The 18,152-nt window shown below is 45.7% G+C and overlaps 1 protein-coding gene across 3 annotated transcripts in view; it reads left to right on the forward strand.

Moving 5' to 3' along the window:
* Positions 1 to 18,152, forward strand: part of DOCK11 (dedicator of cytokinesis 11) — a 202,815-nt gene that overhangs the window by 143,263 nt on the left and 41,400 nt on the right. For all 3 annotated transcript variants that reach the window (XM_047843161.1, XM_047843162.1, XM_047843163.1), the window contains 7 exons: positions 700 to 842; positions 2,214 to 2,329; positions 5,343 to 5,480; positions 10,160 to 10,342; positions 12,617 to 12,730; positions 15,445 to 15,660; positions 15,750 to 15,807. In XM_047843161.1, the coding sequence (XP_047699117.1) occupies positions 700 to 842; positions 2,214 to 2,329; positions 5,343 to 5,480; positions 10,160 to 10,342; positions 12,617 to 12,730; positions 15,445 to 15,660; positions 15,750 to 15,807 (968 nt within the window). The remainder of the gene's footprint in view (positions 1 to 699; positions 843 to 2,213; positions 2,330 to 5,342; positions 5,481 to 10,159; positions 10,343 to 12,616; positions 12,731 to 15,444; positions 15,661 to 15,749; positions 15,808 to 18,152) is intronic.

The raw sequence follows: 18,152 nt of genomic DNA on the forward strand, positions 1-18,152 counted from the left end.
CCCTATGACCCAGCTGTAGTTGTTGTTGTTGTTTTTTAACGGAATCTCAAAACTGAAGGAAAACAAAAATTGGCACATCCATCAACAGACATGTTTACAGAGTAAAAATTTCTGATCCAGATTGAACTCCAGTCCAGAAACAGAGTAGATTGGCCTTCGTTCTCGCACACCTAACCCCAGGAACTCTCCCCACCTCGTTTCAATTCTGAGTATCCCCTCTCACTGTTTTCTCGGACTTCTGCCCTTCCTCACCTTTTGGGAAAAGACAGAATCTTACTGCAGTGTTGGCCACTTGACTCTGATGTTTCTGAGAAGGAGGGAAGTAAGAAACTGTTTTTCTAAATGCTTTAATTATATGCTCATAGTAAAAGCTCTTTTAAATACACTTCAAGGGGTACCTGGCTGGCTCAGTCTGTAGAGCATGTGACTCTTGATCTCAGGATTGTGAGTTCGAGCCCCACGTTGGGTATAGCAATTACTTAAAAATAAGATCTTTAAAAAATGAATAAATACACATTAAAACTCCATACAGTTTCCAGTGATGATGCCTCATTTAAGCCAAGTAATAGTTGATAGAATATTGAACATAGTACACTGTTTATGTGGAAACCTAATCAGTTATTAGTTTAAAAAAAAAAAATCGAACAATGAGATCTATTATTAGAGTACTCCCTTTCCTAACTTTAAAATTTATTTTAGGGTGCATGATGCCTGGCTGTCAAAGCACTTTGGGATAGACCGAAAATCACAAACCATGCCAGCCCTTCGAAACAGATCAGGAGTAATGCAGGCCCGGCTTCAGCATCTTAGTAGCCTGGAAAGTTCATTTACACTTAATCACAGTAAGTAGAAACGTGGGTAGGATACCCGTTTGAAATACACATGTAATGCGATTTAACCTTACAGCAATTCTAGCTTCAATCACCAGCACGACTGGAAATGACTTTACATTCGTGGATATATTTGCATACCTCTGTGATTATGTACAATCCTTTCATCATACCTGGATATCTAATAAAATATGCATGGGTTTCCAGCGATTTTAGGCAATGGTGAAAAACCACCATTAGTTCAGTATTAAAGAAATGAGCTTTTTCCCACTGAATCGCTGTTCTCATCATATTATTTTACACTGGATAGCCTTCATTCCTATTGTTAAACTTCAATGCAAATAGTGGCATCTTTTTTTTTAAGGATTTTTTTTAAGTTTATTTATTTATTTTGAGAGAGAGAGAGAGAGCATGGGCAGGGGAGGGGCAGAGAGAGAGGGAGAGAAGGAGAATTCCAAGCAGGCTTTGCACCATCAGCGTGGAAAATGGCATCTTAATATAATAGTATATGTAATATCTGTTTAGTATATAGAATGTCCGTTCCTTCAGTGATTTTTCAGGGATTGCACATACTGAGCTGACTGCAGAAATCAAAGAACTGTAAATACTATTTTGACAAAGGTATATTTCACACGTGTTGGAATGTTGACGAGGAGAATCCGACCAGGAGAGAAATGTTGCCCCATCTGGGGAAGCCGGAGGGTTCTGTAAATAGAAGTGATCCTCTGAAGAGCAAATATTAATAAAAAGTCAAAGAGAAAACTTTCATTTCCATACAGTCCTCTGGAGGTCACAGAAAAGGAAGCCAGCAACACTGGCTTCGTAATAAGGACTAATAATAAAAACAAATATCCTGAGCAGATGGAACCTGAGCTAATAATAGACTCAAGACCTTTAAAAAAAAAAATGCAAGTTTTACAGCCTTCAGCTGTGCTCTCATCGCTTGTGAAAACATTATGGACCTACTTCCTTCAGTTGGCCCAGATGCTTTGTTTTCCTTCTGATTTAGAAACAACGGTAGGAGGCTGTATGTGATGTAGCTGATTGTCTATTTCTCATTTTTGCGCACATAATTTCCTGTGTCATTCCTAGTTACATCACCGCAGTTCATCACTGAAATCTTGTCTCCGAAGAAGGGGGCACGCAATTCGGTGTTGCAGAGCTCTGGATACGGAGCCGAAGTTAGAATTGGCAGAGTTGACGAAGCAGGAGCGTATTTGATTCAGGGATAAATACAGCAAGACTCGTTAGGTCTGCAGGCGTCAAGAGCGTCTTTCCTTCTCGCTTGTCTCTCTCTGAGTCTTCGGGGGGAGCAAGAAGCATTCAAAACTGGCACGCGCGTCTCTGCGTTGGGCAGTTTTCATTTACTTTTTTTAATCCTAGGTTCTGCGACCACCGAAGCGGATATTTTCCATCAGGCCCTTCTTGAAGGCAACACTGCTACCGAAGTGTCCCTGACAGTACTAGATACCGTCTCGTTTTTCACCCAGTGCTTCAAGGTAAAAATGAAAAGTTAGAATTCAGTTGGTGTCACTGCGAAGAAAACAATGTACGCGAAGTAATTAGTCAGAGGAACCAGAGTGCAGTGAAAAAGCCCCGAAGGAACAGTCTGGAAACTTGCGTGACAGACCTTGTTTGCCCGGCTCCTGCGTGACCTTGGGAATTCACAGAGACTCACTTTCCCCTGGCCGTAGAGGGAGGGGTTGGGGCTGATTTGCCCTTCAGCTTCCTTCTGCCGCTTAAATTCTGCTGTTTGATTTTTGTGTGTTTCACAACCGCTTTCCATCACGCTTCTATGAAGACTATGTCCAGTCATTTTTAGCTCGGCTTGGGATCGAGTCGGTTTGCCCAAATACCCAGCACGGTGAGGTGCTCTGCCAGGGCTAGGTGATGTCCAGGCAGGCTGGCTGGCTTCCCTAGCCAGGCGCCTTGTGCTTTTTCTCAGATGTCTGCCTCTCAATACAGATCGTCGTTACTGGGATTTTACTAAAGGAGAAGGTAAAAAGCAGTGATCTTGCAGGGTTGTGGAGGGAGTAAAATGAGATAATAACTAGGAGAGTGCTTTGAAGAGTAAAAATGACCTAACTGTAACATAATGTAACTTTAGCAGGAGAACTCAAAATTGAAAAATCTTGCCTGCTTTCCCCTGAGTTACACAGACCGATTCTTTTCTCCCCTCTTCTCTCTGTAATTCAGTGCATTGCTTCAGCCCTCCAGATTGATTATGGAAGCCTGGCCTGGGCTTTTCAGGTCAGGGATTATGATCCTTGAAAATGGAATGATTATGATCCTTGAAAATGGAATTAGATACTAATAAGACATAGGCTACAGAATTTCTTTATCAAGGATTAGGTTTGTTCTGATTTAAAATGCAGATACTTGGGGCGCCTGGGTGGCGCGGTCGGTTGAGCGTCCGACTTCGGCCAGGTCACGATCTCGCGGTCCGGGAGTTCGAGCCCCGCGTCGGGCTCTGGGCTGATGGCTCGGAGCCTGGAGCCTGTTTCCGATTCTGTGTCTCCCTCTCTCTCTGCCCCTCCCCCGTTCATGCTCTGTCTCTCTCTGTCCCAAGAATAAATAAACGTTGGAAAAAAAAAATAAAATAAAATGCAGATACTTCTTATTTGACAAACATGTCTTGGCCCAGAGGTCAGGCACCATCTTAAGCACTTTACAACTATTAACTTACTTTTTTATTGTGGGGCCGGGGGCGGGAAAGGGGAGTGATTGCAAATGAGATCCAGGGTGGGGTTTTTTTTGAGGTGATGAGAACGCACTAAAATTGGATCGTGACGGTTGAACAGCCCTGTAAATTTCCTAAAAATAATTAAGTCATGTATGTAAGATAGGTCAGTTTTATGGGGCATAAACTATAACCCAGTAAACTCAAACATACAAACACGAACCCGCTTTTGCTCCTTAGAATAGCTCTATGATGTAGACAGTTATTATTCCCCTTTTAATGTTTATTTATTTTTGAGACAGAGAGAGACAGAGTATGAATGGGGGAGGGTCAGAGAGAGGGAGACACAGAATCTGAAGCAGGCTCCAGGCTCTGAGCTGTCAGCACAGAGCCGGACGCGGGGCTTGAACTCACAGACCGCGAGATCATGACCTGAGCCGAAGTCGGACGCTCAACCGACTGAGCCACCCAGGCGCCCCATTATTCCCCTTTTAAAATGAGGAAACTGGGGCTCACGGGGAAAGTGATGTCGCCTAGCTGATCCGTGACAGACTCAGGATTCAGATCCAGGCCAGTCCTCACAAGAATCCATGCTTCTAACCACTACACCCTGCCTCAAAGTAGTGCACTAAGGAAAGAACCAGAAAAGTCTTATTAATTCAGGGATTCTGGCTCCTGATGTCACCATCAGTTAGCTCTGTCACCATTTGGTATATTATTTTGTGTTTTTTGTTGTTACTTTGGGTCAAATTGTAACTCCCTAATTCGTTTCTTCAGGGATGGTCGGCCTAGAGAAGTCAGCCAATGCTTTAAAAAAAAAAAAAAGAAAAAAAGGTTCACAAACCCGTAGCTACTGCTCTACAGTTTGTTGTTTCTTTTCTGCCTCTGTTTGCGAGGAGTAAACATTTTACATAGTCTGTTCAGTTGTCGTGCCCTTTATGATCTCTCTTCCTGAGGTTTGTCCCCGGTAGCCAAATACATCTTCTACTTAAACATACTTTTAAAAGTAAATTAGATAATAGACTTTTAAAATAGAAATGATATTGTCCGTAATTCTTACATTATTTAGTCTTCCCCGAAGAAATACAAAGCCTGGTTGCCTTGTGTCCATTTTTAATTTACTGATTTCTTCATTGAGAAGCAGTATGGTTAATATTGCGTAATATTCATAGGTTAAGAGGGGGCGCCTGGCTATTTCATTCTGTGGAGCACGCAACTCTTGACCTCGAGGTTGTGGGTTCAAGCCCCACGTCGGGTGTAGAGATGACTTAAAAAGAATAAAATCTTTGAAAACAAAATATTAACAGGTTCACAGAAAATATTCTTCCCGTACGAGTTCTGTATGTGCGGTGCTACATTGGAAAAATCATTTTTTTTTTTTGGGGCGCCTGGGTGGCGCAGTCGGTTAAGCGTCCGACTTCAGCCAGGTCACGATCTCGAGGTCCGGGAGTTCGAGCCCCGCGTCAGGCTCTGGGCTGATGGCTCAGAGCCTGGAGCCTGTTTCCGATTCTGTGTCTCCCTCTCTCTCTGCCCCTCCCCCGTTCATGCTCTGTCTCTCTCTGTCCCAAAAATAAATAAACGTTGGAAAAATCATTTTTTTTCATCTGTTTGAAATGGCGGAATTAAGTGTAAACGCAGTTTGTGTGGTATTTTAGGATTTCCAACTTGAAAGACAGCACAAATGTCTCTAAGTTGTATTAAGCTTTTTCTTTTGCTGCAACGTTCAAGCAGTGGCTTGATAAACGGGTGTAAGTAAAGTTGGCTCTCTCATTGGGGGACGGGCAGCATAAACTATTTCTGCAAGATGTATTTTCGTTGTTGTTGTTTTGCAGAGTCAGCTTTTAAATAATGATGGCCACAACCCATTAATGAAAAAAGTATTTGATATCCACCTGGCGTTTCTTAAGAATGGACAGTCTGAAGTGTCACTGAAACATGTTTTTGCCTCACTGCGAGCTTTCATCAGTAAGGTAAGGAGAAAAGCTTTATAGCTGCTGGCGGGCTCCATCTGCCACATGAAAGAAACAGGGCAACGGTGATCGTTGCAGTGACATCTACAAGCCTCAGATAATGAAGCTATGAAGTACAGAATAGCGAAATACACAAAGAGGACCCACCCAAAACCCCTTAAAATCTGAACGTGCTTTTTGCTTTTTTGTTTTAATTTAAATTTTAATTAATTTATTTAAAAACTTTTTTTAATGTTTACTTATTTCTGAGAGAGAGCCACAGTGCGAGCAGGGGAGGGGAAGGGAGAGAGGGAGACACAGAATCCGAAGCAGGCTCCAGGCTCCGAGCTGTCAGCAAAGAGCCTGCGCGGGGCTCGAACCTGAACCCACAAACCGCGAGGTCGTGACCTGAGCCGAAGATGGATGCTTAGCCAACTGAGCCACCCAGGTACCCCTATTTATTTTTTTTGAGAGAGAGAGAAACCGTGTGTGCCCATGCACGTGTGGGGGAAGCGCAGAGGGAGAGAGAGAAAGAGAGAGAGAGGGAGAGAGAATCTTAAGCAGGCTCCACACTGGGCACGGATCCCGGCGCGGGGCTCCATTTCAAAACTGCGAGACCATGAGCTGAGCCCAAAATCAAGATCAGATGCTTAACCGACTAAGCCGCCCAGGCGCCCCCATGCTTTTTGCGTTTTATTTCACCTTGTCATTCCTTCCCATTTTCAGCAGGCCCCTTTGAAAAGCATTATTTTCAAATTACCAACTTTGCCAGTGTTTCTTCCGGTTTGCTTCTTTTGAAACTATTCTTGAGACGCTGAGGATCTAGAAGTTCTCAGTGCACTTATGTCCAAGCACGCGGAAAGCAGAGACCAAGTTTTATAGCCCCAGGGTCTCGCATGATGTCCTGCAAACGGTAGGCGTTCAGATGAATGAATTCTGCCTTTCCGTGCTAATTGTGTCTGCGGGCTTTACGTTATCAGGCTGCTTACCTCATCTCAACAAAAACCTCAGACCAGGCTTTTAGGAATAAATACGACGGAAAGAGTTAGCAAAACATTGATTTCTTGTCTGTTTTTGGTAGCTTGTAAACATAATCAAAAGCATCATAAACCAGGATGGAGTTAAAATTATGGAAAGGCACAGCCTAGGCTTCCACTCTGGTGTGTAAAACTCCAACAAGACCAAGAAATTCAATTAGTTGATTTGTGTAGTGGAACAGCTAAGCATGGAACACTTTTTTTTTTGCCATCATTCTTTGTATGGAAGCTTATTGCGTTTAGTTGATGGAGAACTTAGGTGGATTTGAAGGTTGTTTTTTAATTGCCACTCCTTAATATAATTTTTGAATAAAGAAGTATCCGGAGAATTGAGTTCAACAGAAGCGCATTATAAGGAACTAAGGGGAGAAAAAAAAGAAAAGAAAGAAACTAAGGGGAAGAGATTCAGAAATATTTCATTGACCAAACAGTTACTGGATAGGTACTTACTGGTGTTGGATACTTTGTCAGGGCTTGGATACTAAGTGTCAGGATACTTGGATACTTGGATACTAAGTCTAAGGGCTTATTGTCCAGTAGAGGGAAACACACACACACACACACACACACACACACACACACACGAATGAATACCATTAGAATAAAAGAAGTCTATATAGGGAACCGAGGGCTGGCTGGAGGAGAAATGTTCTAATTTGGCGGAAGTTTCCCCGCAGCAGTAGCGATAGAACTTAGTATGGACTGAGCAAGAGAGGAGACTGAAGAGGTAAATGGGGACCAGATGGTTATGTACTCATCCTAGGGACTAGACTTCCTCTTTTGGGCATCGGGAAGCATGGAACCAACACAAAAAGATTTGTGTTAAGAGCAGATCGGTGCCAATGGGGAAAAACTCTCTCAAAAGTAGTGTGGACGGTAGATTGGTGGCAGTACTAAATAAAGGTGGGAAGAAGACTTACTACAATAAGCTAGGAAAGAGATGAGGACCTAAAATAAGGCAGTGACAGTAGAGATGGAGAGTCAGAGGCAGACATAAAACATGGGAAGGAAATTGAATTGATAGGATTTGGTCATCAGCTCACCGATTGGATGGTGGAGTAGGGTGGGTGATGTGAAACATAGAGAAAAAACTACATTTGGGGTAAAAGCTCATGAGTTCTGTTTTGTTTTAGGCCATCCAGTTAGAGCTGTTAGGACTGGCAGTTGGATATATGGATCTTTGCTCTGGAGAGTGATCTGGGTTAGAGAGCTAGACTTGGAGTCGTCTGTCCGTCCGTCCGTCCATCCATCCATCCATCCATCCATCCATCCATCCATCCTGTATTTACCAAACACCTTCTCTCGGTCTGGCACTGTACTAGGTACTAGACATACAGTGGTGGAGATACAAAAGAAACATAGTCTCTGCTCTCATGAAGCTTTTAGTCTAGTGAAATAAACAAGTAAATTAACTGGTAATTGTAAGTTCTAGGAAGGAACCGAAGGTGCTAAGACAGAGAATAAGGATTTGTGGGAGATCCCTTACTTTAGATAGGCTTATCCCTTTTAAAATGAGACCTGAAATACAAAAAGGGGCCAGCTGTTTGAAAAGCTCAAGGAAGAACACTCTAGGGAGAAGGACATGCATAGGCAAAGGCCCAGAAGCTCTGGGAACTGAAAGGCCCAGTTTCACTGGAACATAGTGAACTAGGGAGATCAGCAGCATAAGAGTGGTAATTGAAGCCATGGGAGTGGTTTAATTTCCCCTGGAGAACATGTAGAGGAAGGACCCTCCCCCCCCCAGCACCCCCCCCCCCCACACACACACAAAGGTCAAGAGCAGTACATGGGAGAAAAACAACATGGAAGGGGCTGGAAAAGAACTCAATGGAGATGAGAGGGGAACAGTCACAGAAGTAGGAAGAAAGGCAAAAAAGAAGGATATCCTGGAAGCCAAAGGAGAAAAAAGTTTCAACGTTATTATGAGGTATGGAGCCGTCTAATAAGGTAAGGAGGAAAGGAAATCCATTGGGATTGGCAGTTAGGAGGTCATTGATGATTTTGGCCATTGCCCGCTCAAAGAAGTGTGATGGAGGTAGAAACTAATGATAGGGGATTAATTACACTACTCCCATGCCCTCCCTTACACCTTTATTTTCATACTAGAGTATCTTGCCCGGCAATATTTGGTCTAATCTGGTGAAACTGTTGATGAGATTTCCCAACTGCCAATCAGAAAACGTTCGTTAAACATTCATTATCCGCATAGCATTGTACTTGGTGTTAAGGTGATTGCAAAGAAATAGATTCTTGGGGCTCCTGGGTGGCTCAGTCGGTTAAGCATCCAGCTTCAGCTCAGGCCGTGATCTCACGGTGGTTGGATTCGAGCCCCGCGTCGGGCTCTGTGCTGACAGCTCAGAGCCTAGAGCCTGCTTCGGATTCTCTGTCTTCCTCTCTCTCTGCACCTCCCCCACTCACACTCTGTCTGTCTCTCAAAAACAAATAAACATTAAAAAAACAAGAAGAAATACATTCTTGGGGCACCTGCCAGTCTCAGTCGGTGGAGCATGTGACTCTTGAATCATGAATTTGAGCACCACGTTGGGCATAGAGATAACTTAAAAAAAAAAAAAGGTTCCTATAACATGGGTTTAAACTCAAGATTCCCAAGGAATAATTTTGAAAGGGTGGCCCTCTAGCTTCACACTCCCTGAAAAAATCCATTGTGTGCCCTCAAAGCAACTTCCTGCTTGCTTAGACATGTAAGCATGGGAGATTGTAACAAGCCTATGTTATGATGAATAGTTTATCTTCCACAAAGCAGCCTGAATACATTTTCAAAGTAATAGCCACTTGGCTGTTTTGAAGATTGAGCATAACTTTTGCACTGTCTTTCTAACGCCACAATGTATCTTACTGAACAACTATTTATGAGAAGACTCACGTGCGTATGTATGTTTGTGGGCGTATACTTTGCCTATACCCCAGTTTGTTAAAAGATCAACTTTACTTGCTGATTAGATTCCCACAATAATTTTCTCAGCATTTGGGAGTTCGGAACATAAGGAACTCTTTAAATACACAGCAAAAGAGTAAATAATGCAGACTGTCCTTCCCATTTTCAAAGCCCAAACTGAGACCCATCAATCATTCATCATTTCAGCCATTCATTAATTTAATACGTACTATCAAGAACCTACTTATCGGGGCGCCTGGGTGACTCAGTTGGTTAAGCTTCTGACTCTTGATTTCAACCCAGGTCATGGTCCCAGGGTCATGGGATCAAGCCCCGTGTTGGGCTCCACGCCCCGCGTAGGGCCTGTTTGGGATTCTCTTCCTCTTCCCTGCTCTGCCCATCTCCCGTGCTCGCACATGCTCTCTCTCTCTCTCTCTCTTAGAAAACACAAAAATAACCCAAAAACCAAAAACAAAAGAGCCTACTTATCGTCTTTTCCAGACCATCGTGAGCTCTTCTCGGATCTGTAGCATTTACAGTCTGCCCTGCACATTTGTGTCGTGACCTGTCCGCTGACTTGAATTGTTCTATTATTAATGTGTGCCAGTCTCTGGTTCTCTGGAGCAGAGCCCTGACCTTAGTTTGGTTTTGTGTCCTCGAGGCACTCGGTACAGTTATGAATGAGAAGATGGAAGGCGTTGGATGGGTGAGTGATTTGGGGGGCAGTGGGTTTCCGGACACTAACTTCCGTTTTTCCTGCTCTTTAGTTTCCCTCCGCGTTTTTCAAAGGAAGGGTTAACATGTGTGCCGCATTTTGCTACGAGGTTCTCAAGTGCTGCACCTCGAAGATCAGCTCAACCAGGAACGAGGCATCCGCGCTTTTGTATCTTCTGATGAGGAACAACTTTGAGTATACCAAGAGGAAAACCTTTTTGAGGACCCATCTGCAGGTCAGTGAACACCGAAGCTCCTGTTCTCTCTTCTGTTCCCTCTTTAGCCTCTAGATCGAGGCCTGGCGATACTCGGTCCACGACGGTAGCGGTTAGCCACCTAGGTCTCCCCTGAGTGCCTGACCGTGTCGTCAGCGTAGCATACACGTTGGTGTTGGACGGCCGAGGGCACAAAAGTAAAATATCGCCGTTGTTTTATGCTGACCTTAGGTTGACGTGATAGTTTGGACATAATTGGGTGAAGTAAAACCTATTAAATTGCACCTATGTCTTTTTGCTTTTTAACGTGGCCACTGGACGCTTTAAAATTACGAATGTGGCTCACCTATTTCTGTTGGGCAGTGCTGCTCCAGAGTGTAGATGTGAAGAGCCCAGACTCTAGGGCGGAGTCCCAGATTCCCACTCACTGTGCGACCTTGAGCAACTGCCTGAGTCTCTCAGTGCCTGCCTCAGTTTCTTCATAGGTGAAATAGAGGCAAGTGTCTGTACCTCCCTCATAGGGTTTCATGAGGATTGAGTGAGATAAGGAAATACCACACCAAATATTGGTTGGAGAACATGACCGGTGAGAGCCCGTACGTTACGGTAACAGGTCTTTTAGTTTGTTTTTCACGTTCCAGCATGCCCAGTTTGTAAAGGATGAGAGACGGCTCAAGGTTTAGTGGAAAGCATGGGTTTTGGAAGCAGACCTACCCGGGTTTAAATCCTAGTTCGGCTACTTGCTTACCATGTGTCCCTAGGCGAGTTACTCCGTCTGCCTTTAACCGTGTGCCTCATCTGTGACACGAGGCCAACTCAAACAGGTATTGTCGTCACCCCCCTATTACGAATGGGGAAAGGGAGGCACAGAAGCGTTCCGTAGCTTCCCCACAGCCACACGGTGAATAATCGATAGAGTCAAAACTTGAAGCGAAGGCAGTTTGACCCTAGAGCTTGTGCTCCTTGTTCCCACAAAGCCCTGCTTCCCGGGAGCGGCCATCGACACCTTAACGTGAATCATTTAGGTAATCATCCAAGGGAGCTTGAGAGATTCAAATTCCCATCAAAGGCCCTTCCGTCCACTGCTGTCTAAACTAGACAGACCCCAGCGAGAAGCCAAGGTGTTGGGAGTGTGGCACACGGAAATAGACCAGCGAAAGGCGGGCGAGAGGCCGTCAGAGACAAACGTCCTTTGTTCCCGGCTTTGCCGGAGCTACTCCTTAGCAAAGCGTGTTTACAGTGGGGGTCCGACCGCCCCTGTTAGCAGTTCATGATTTTGAAAACCGTTTTAGATCTAGCTGTGCTATGAGTTTGGAACAGCCGTTCACCTCTAAACCAAGAAACGTCCCAATAACGTTTGTCACTGGGACCTTTGGAGCTGCTCTTACACTAGAAGAATTTAAACCCCTCACGTATGAAGAAACTCGATTATGATGGAACTGTGAGGCATTTAAAAAAATCTTTTTAGGTGTATTTATTCTAAGAGAGAGGGCAAGCAGGGGAGAGGCAGAGAGAGAGAGAGAGAGAGAGAGAGAGACAGGAAGAGAGAGCATCCCAAGCAGGCTCCGTGCTGTCAGCACAAAGCCCAAGGCAGGGCTCGATCTCACAAACCGTGAGAATATGACCCGAGCCAACATCAGGAGTCCCACGCTTAACCGAATGAGCCACCCAGGCACCCCGGTGAGGCATTTTTAAAAGAAGCGTTTCAGGGGCGCCCGAGTGCCTCAGTCAGGCATCCAACTTCGGCTCAGATCCTAATCTCGAGGTTCCAGCCCCACACCGGGCTCTCTGCTGTCCGCGGGGAGCGCACTTCTGGTCCTCCGTCTCCCTCTCTCTCTGCCCGTCCCCTGCTCATGCTCTCTCTCTCTCTCTCTCTCTCTCTCTCTCTCTCTCTCAAAAAGAAATAAACATCTAAAAATTTTTCTTTTTTTCTTTTTTTTTTTTTTTAATTTTTTTTTCAACGTTTATTTATTTATTTTTTGGGACAGAGAGAGACAGAGCACGAACGGGGGAGGGGCAGAGAGAGAGGGAGACACAGAATCGGAAGCAGGCTCCAGGCTCTGAGCCATCAGCCCAGAGCCCGACGCGGGGCTCGAACTCACGGACCGCAAGATCGTGACCTGGCTGAAGTCGGACGCTTAACCGACTGCACCACCCAGGCGCCCCAAAAAATTTTTCAAACAATAAAAATAAAAGAAGCGTTTCCTACGGGTGCTTATGGGCTCATACAATGATGAGGATAAGCAGCATTTGTTCAAAAGACACTCGAAAACCAACGTGTGCTTCCTCCCACAGATCATAATTGCTGTGAGCCAGCTGATAGCCGACGTGGCACTAAGCGGAGGATCGCGATTTCAGGAATCCCTGTTCATTATCAATAATTTTGCAAACAGTGACAGACCTATGAAGGTACGTCCTCACTACAAGTAATAAACTAGCACCACATTCACTGTCAGAGAAGCTTACACTCCTGTAGTCAAACCCTCATTGGACTCACAGCTTTTGATGGCACAGGGCGTATATAGAACGTGGGTTTCACGAGTCAAGGCTCTGTTTGGTACGGCATCCAGAGCGCCGCCCGGTACGGAACAGAGCTTCAGTATTCGTTGACTGGATGGATGAATGACTATGTTATGTATACACAGCCGTTAGAGCTAGTAGGATTGGAATTTTTTCCTGAGCTTGATTTCCACACTTGCTCAGACAAGGCATGGATTCCTTTTTGACTACCATTTGGCTATACCAATACCATTTATGGTATTGGTTAATGAAGCACTGAGTTTGAACTTCCACAAAATGTCACTGAGAGTGGCCAACAGAGGAGGAATAACGCAGAAGGAATTCACCACTTGATGGTCTTCTGAGTTTTGAGAATTCTCTTTGAGCTGATTATGGCTTGCCGTGGATATGTGTGGGCAAACCCAAGGCCAAGGCTGTCGTTCTCCGGTAGCAGCTGGCTGAGGCCAAGCCTAAGACCCTGACCACCGGTCGTATTCCTTACCCACATACTCAGAACCTATGCCATTGTAAAAATTCGTTTGTCTTGTTGCACGGAAAACAGGTTCTGATCTTCAGCGATGCACGTGTACAAGGGAAGAAGAATCTTTTTGTCAGTCAAGGACTTTTCCTCCCCAGGGGATCATCGCCATTCTTGGGAAAGGTCATCCTCCAGGATAATTTAACCATATTGTGTAAAAACTGTAAGAAAAAAAAAACAAACATAGTCACAGCATACTTGATGTTCGGGACGTGTAGAATCTGTGTACCAAAAAATAATTCCCATAGGAACGTTGCTTAGACTGAAAAAAAATACAAAAAACAAACAACAACAACAAAAAAAAACAACACTGATTAGTGCCAGCCATTCTCAGGCTGGGAAAGTTTGCTTTTCAGCCAGTTCTACTGGTTCCCCGGGAGATCAGCGTATGCTCCAACTAATCCCACGAGCACAAAAACATTTTATGCCATTTAGGATCTCACACTCTGAGAGTTTATTTTACCACTTGTGACCATCCTTAATTCTTTGTTATATAAAAGTTGCCTTAGCATCATTTTCAAAGTAAATGAGGTCTGTATTGGCTGACCTTGGTAAGAAATCTTTTGCATGACTCATTTCTGAAATGACCTCGCTTTACTCTGGTGGGGCTGTCATTACCAATAAACCCTATGACAACAAGTTATGCCTTCACCCCAGGAAATGGGACTGCTACTGGGGTATAAGAAGGAACTTTATTGTATATACTTATTATTTTTGAAGGGATCAGGAAGGCACTTTGAAAAACCGTTTCCTCCACAGTTGGTTACATTCACATTGAAAAGCTCCCCAACCCCTGTATTGTCCCTTCCTCGTCTTCTCTGAATCCTACGGATAACTGTGATTACTCCATTGGGGTCAAGAGGAAGTGAGAATACGTTCTTAGTAGCGGCCAGGATAAAAAGGAAACTGTAGCTTAATGGGTTTGGAGGACAAAACAACATTTTGAGAGAGGCTATTCACTCTTTAGGGTTTTCTGTGATTCACAACGTTTTAGTTGTGTAAGTGGAAATCGTCATGGTATTGGTGTAAGGTTTTTACTTTAGTGTACGTGGCAGTGTTTGGATGGAAGAGTGGCTGAGATCACTAGCTCTGGAACCCGAATGTCTGGGTATAAATCCTGTCTCTACCACCTAACCCAACTGTGATGCTTTGGCCAAGCTGTTTAACTGCTGTGCGCCTCAGTTTTCCTCTATAAAATGAATTACAGTGGTACTTCTTTCATAGGGTTGCTGCAAAAGTTAAAACATGTAAGGCCCGCCTAGACCACACGAGTACCTAGTAAGCTGTCAATTTTTAGTTACCGTTATAACTAAAATCACACAATAATGGCAAATAATTCTCCTGGCTGTCGAATTTACCGTGGACAAGTCTGCCTCCAGATCCATGCTTTTATGTATTGTGAATATACTGCCGTCAAGTTTAGAGCCTTTGAAGCCTGAGCTAATTGGACATTTTAAAAAAGAATTCATTTACACGGCTTCAGGGGTGCCTGGGTAGCTCAGTCGGTTAAGCATCCGACTCTCGATCTCGGCTCAGGTCATCACAGTTCGTGAGATTGAGCCTCATGTCGGGCTCTGTGCTGACAGTGCAGAGCCTGCTTGGGAGTCTCTCCGTCTGTCTCTGTCTCTGTGTCTCTCTGCCCATCCCCCACTCACGCTCTCTCCCGTGGGTGCTCTCTCTCAAAATAAATAAGCGTTAAAAAAAAAATAAAGCTCTTTATTTTTTAATATTTATTTACTTAATTTGAGAGAGAGAGCACGAGCAAGGGAGGGGCAGAGGGAGAGAAAGAGACACTCTGAAGCAGGCTCCATGCTCAGTGCAGAGCCCGACACAGGGCTCGATCCCACAATCCTGGGACCAAGACCTGAGCCGAAATCGGGAGTTGGATGCTCCACACCGACTGAGCCACCCGGGCACCCCGTACAAGGAAAACAACCAAAGCTCCGGAGACACGTGGTATACCAAGAACTGTAATCAGGAGTATAAATCATGGGATTCCCAGGATTGGATGCCAAGGCTTAGAGCACGTGGGTAATGTTGATCAACGTGTCTTCTTTGTTTGTTTGTTTGTTTGTTTTGAAATTAGGCCACTGCTTTTCCCGCCGAAGTCAAAGACTTGACCAAGAGAATCCGTACTGTCCTTATGGCCACCGCTCAGATGAAGGAGCATGAGAAGGATCCTGAAATGTTAATTGATCTCCAGTACAGCCTAGCCAAGTCCTATGCGAGCACCCCGGAGCTCAGGAAAACCTGGCTTGACAGCATGGCCAAGATTCATGTAAAAAATGGAGATTTTTCAGAGGTGACTGCTTCGGGCTTTGTTCTAAACACCACCCTGCGGAAAGCTCCGGAACGCATTCTGACCGCTCTTCCTTTGTCATCCTTTTCCAGGCCGCAATGTGTTACGTGCACGTGGCAGCTCTGGTTGCCGAGTTTCTCCATCGCAAAAGTAAGAGATTTCTGCTCCTAGAGACGGGGAGAATTTCAGTTAGCCCCGGCGTTTTTGTCTCTGTAGCTTGAATGTGATACGATTGAGCTCTGAAATATACGTTCACCTTTAGCCTCAGTTGGTGTTCAAAGAGAAGGTGTTGGAAAACTGGATTATTCACTTTGCCTTCTGCTTTCATTGAGAGTACAGGAATAAGTTAAATAGCACAGGGCCAGGCCTGATGCCCAATGTTTATTTTCCAAGACCGTCTCCCTGGAAGACTGCCACAAATTAAATTCTTCTCGGGGCTCACGAGGAGCTCTGGCGAATACAGATCATTTGTTTTCCCCTCGTCCGTCTCGACTTCAAAAATGCACACAGGTTACAGCTCCATAGCCACTTTAGTGCCACAATACTTTGGTATTAACAGGGACTCGGGGCGAGGGGGCGCCTGGGCGGCTCAGTTGGTTGGGCGTCCGACTTCGGCTCGGGTTCATGATCTCGCGATTCGTGGGTTTGAGCGCCGCATCGGGCTCTGTGCTGACGGCTCAGGGCCTGGAGCCTGCTTCGGATTCTGTGTCTCTCTGCCCCTCCCCTGCTCGTGCTCTGTCTCTCTCTCAAAAATAAATATTAAAAAATTATAAAGAAAACAATATGAAAAGGGAGTCAGGAGGCGCCTGGGTGGCTCAGTCGGTGAAGCGTCCGACTCTTGGTTTCGGCTCAGGTCATGATCTCATGGTTCGTGAGTTCAAGCCCCTCATCGGGCTCCACGCTGCCTGTGCGGAGCCTGCTTGGGATTCTCTCTCCCCCTCTCTGCCCCTCCCCGGCTCTTGCATGCTCTCTCTTTCTCTCTCTCTCTCGAAATAAATGAACCTAACAAATAAATAAAGGGGAGTCAGCGCATCGGCAAGATGGCCAAGTAAGATGCCCCTTGTTTCTGTATCCCCCCCCCCTCAGCAGTTTGCCATCCGTCTGCGGACAAAAGTGCCTCTGTGGGAGCTGTGGGATTCAGCACCATACAGCCAGGGACCTGGGAGGAGTCTCCCCCACCTGTGCCTCAGGCAATAGGCAGACAGACCTTGGTCCTGGACGTGGACCCTGTAGTGGCTCATGAACTGGCCCTAGCCTTTCTCAGCTGTGGTCTGAGCACACCTGGAGAGCCCCGTCTTAGATAATCATCCACAGACCAGAGGACCTTGGTGGACGTCCAGGAGGCCCGTGGCAAAGTTCCAGCATGCCGTTGGAGCAAAACAAATACAAGTTCAGATGCATCGTAGAGGGTGAAAGGAACGGTTTGACTTAACTCATGTCACCCCTTCCCCAAGGTGGCACAGCTCCGTGCCAGGAGAGACCTTCTCGCCCATGATTTCTTCTGTGGGGAACAAGTGGGAGCATGTGAGTGGGCCCCTGGCATCCGCAGCAGTATAAGGCCTGCCAAAGAGACGCATTTCTCCCTTGCCCCATCAGGGGTACCTGGCTCATGAGCCGCATGACTAGGGGCAAGAAGAGGTGGGAGTAGATCGGACTCTTAGAGGGCCTTAAAGAGACGCGGATCCTGCTAACCGCATCGCAGGCTCCATCTAGAAGCCCAAGGCACTAGGGACACATAGCTCATGGATTCCTGCCCCCACCCCCACCTAGCCCACAGGCACCTCCAGTGCTCTGTGCATCTAAACCCTGCACTCCTTTATCCTGTAGCCGGCTCCCTGTGTGTGCTCCTGATGGGTGGCTAAGAGCAAGCCTTGGCAGCCGACTAGAAGGCCATCCAGCATCTGTGGGCCACTAAGAGACCACAAGCTTGAGCTTTAGCACTTTGGCCTGGTGTGTTGCACGATGGAGAGAAGGCATACAAGCCTCAGAAATCTGCCACAAAACGGGCACCTGGGTGGTTCAGTCGGTTAGGCGTCAGACTTCGGCTCAGGTCACGATCTCATGGTTCACGAGTTCAAGCCCCGCATCGGACTCTGTGCTGACAGCTGGGAGCCTGGAGCCTGCAGCCTGCAGCCTGCTTCAGCTTCTGTCTCCCTCTCTCTGCCCTTTCCCCTTTCCCACTCTGTCTCTCTCTCTCCCTCAAAAATAAACATTAAAAAAAATCTGCCACGAAAGGGAGCAAGAAGTATGAAGCCAGTGTATCCATAGGAGGTCCGTGAAAGCCACAGACTCCGTAGCAGGGCAGATGGAAGGTGTTTCTCCCCCAAAGTCAGTCAGTAAAGGTGGTTGGAGGTGACTGCTACTTCAGATGCAAAGACAGCCATGCAAAAGACTTCAGAGAACAGGAAAAATGAAGGAAACATGGCACCACCAAAGGCTCCCAATAATCTTCCAGTAACCCAGGCCAAAGTCCTGGAGATCTGCAATGTACCTCA

Source organism: Prionailurus viverrinus, chromosome X (assembly GCF_022837055.1).
Source record: "Prionailurus viverrinus isolate Anna chromosome X, UM_Priviv_1.0, whole genome shotgun sequence".
NCBI classification, from domain to species: Eukaryota; Metazoa; Chordata; class Mammalia; order Carnivora; family Felidae; genus Prionailurus; species Prionailurus viverrinus.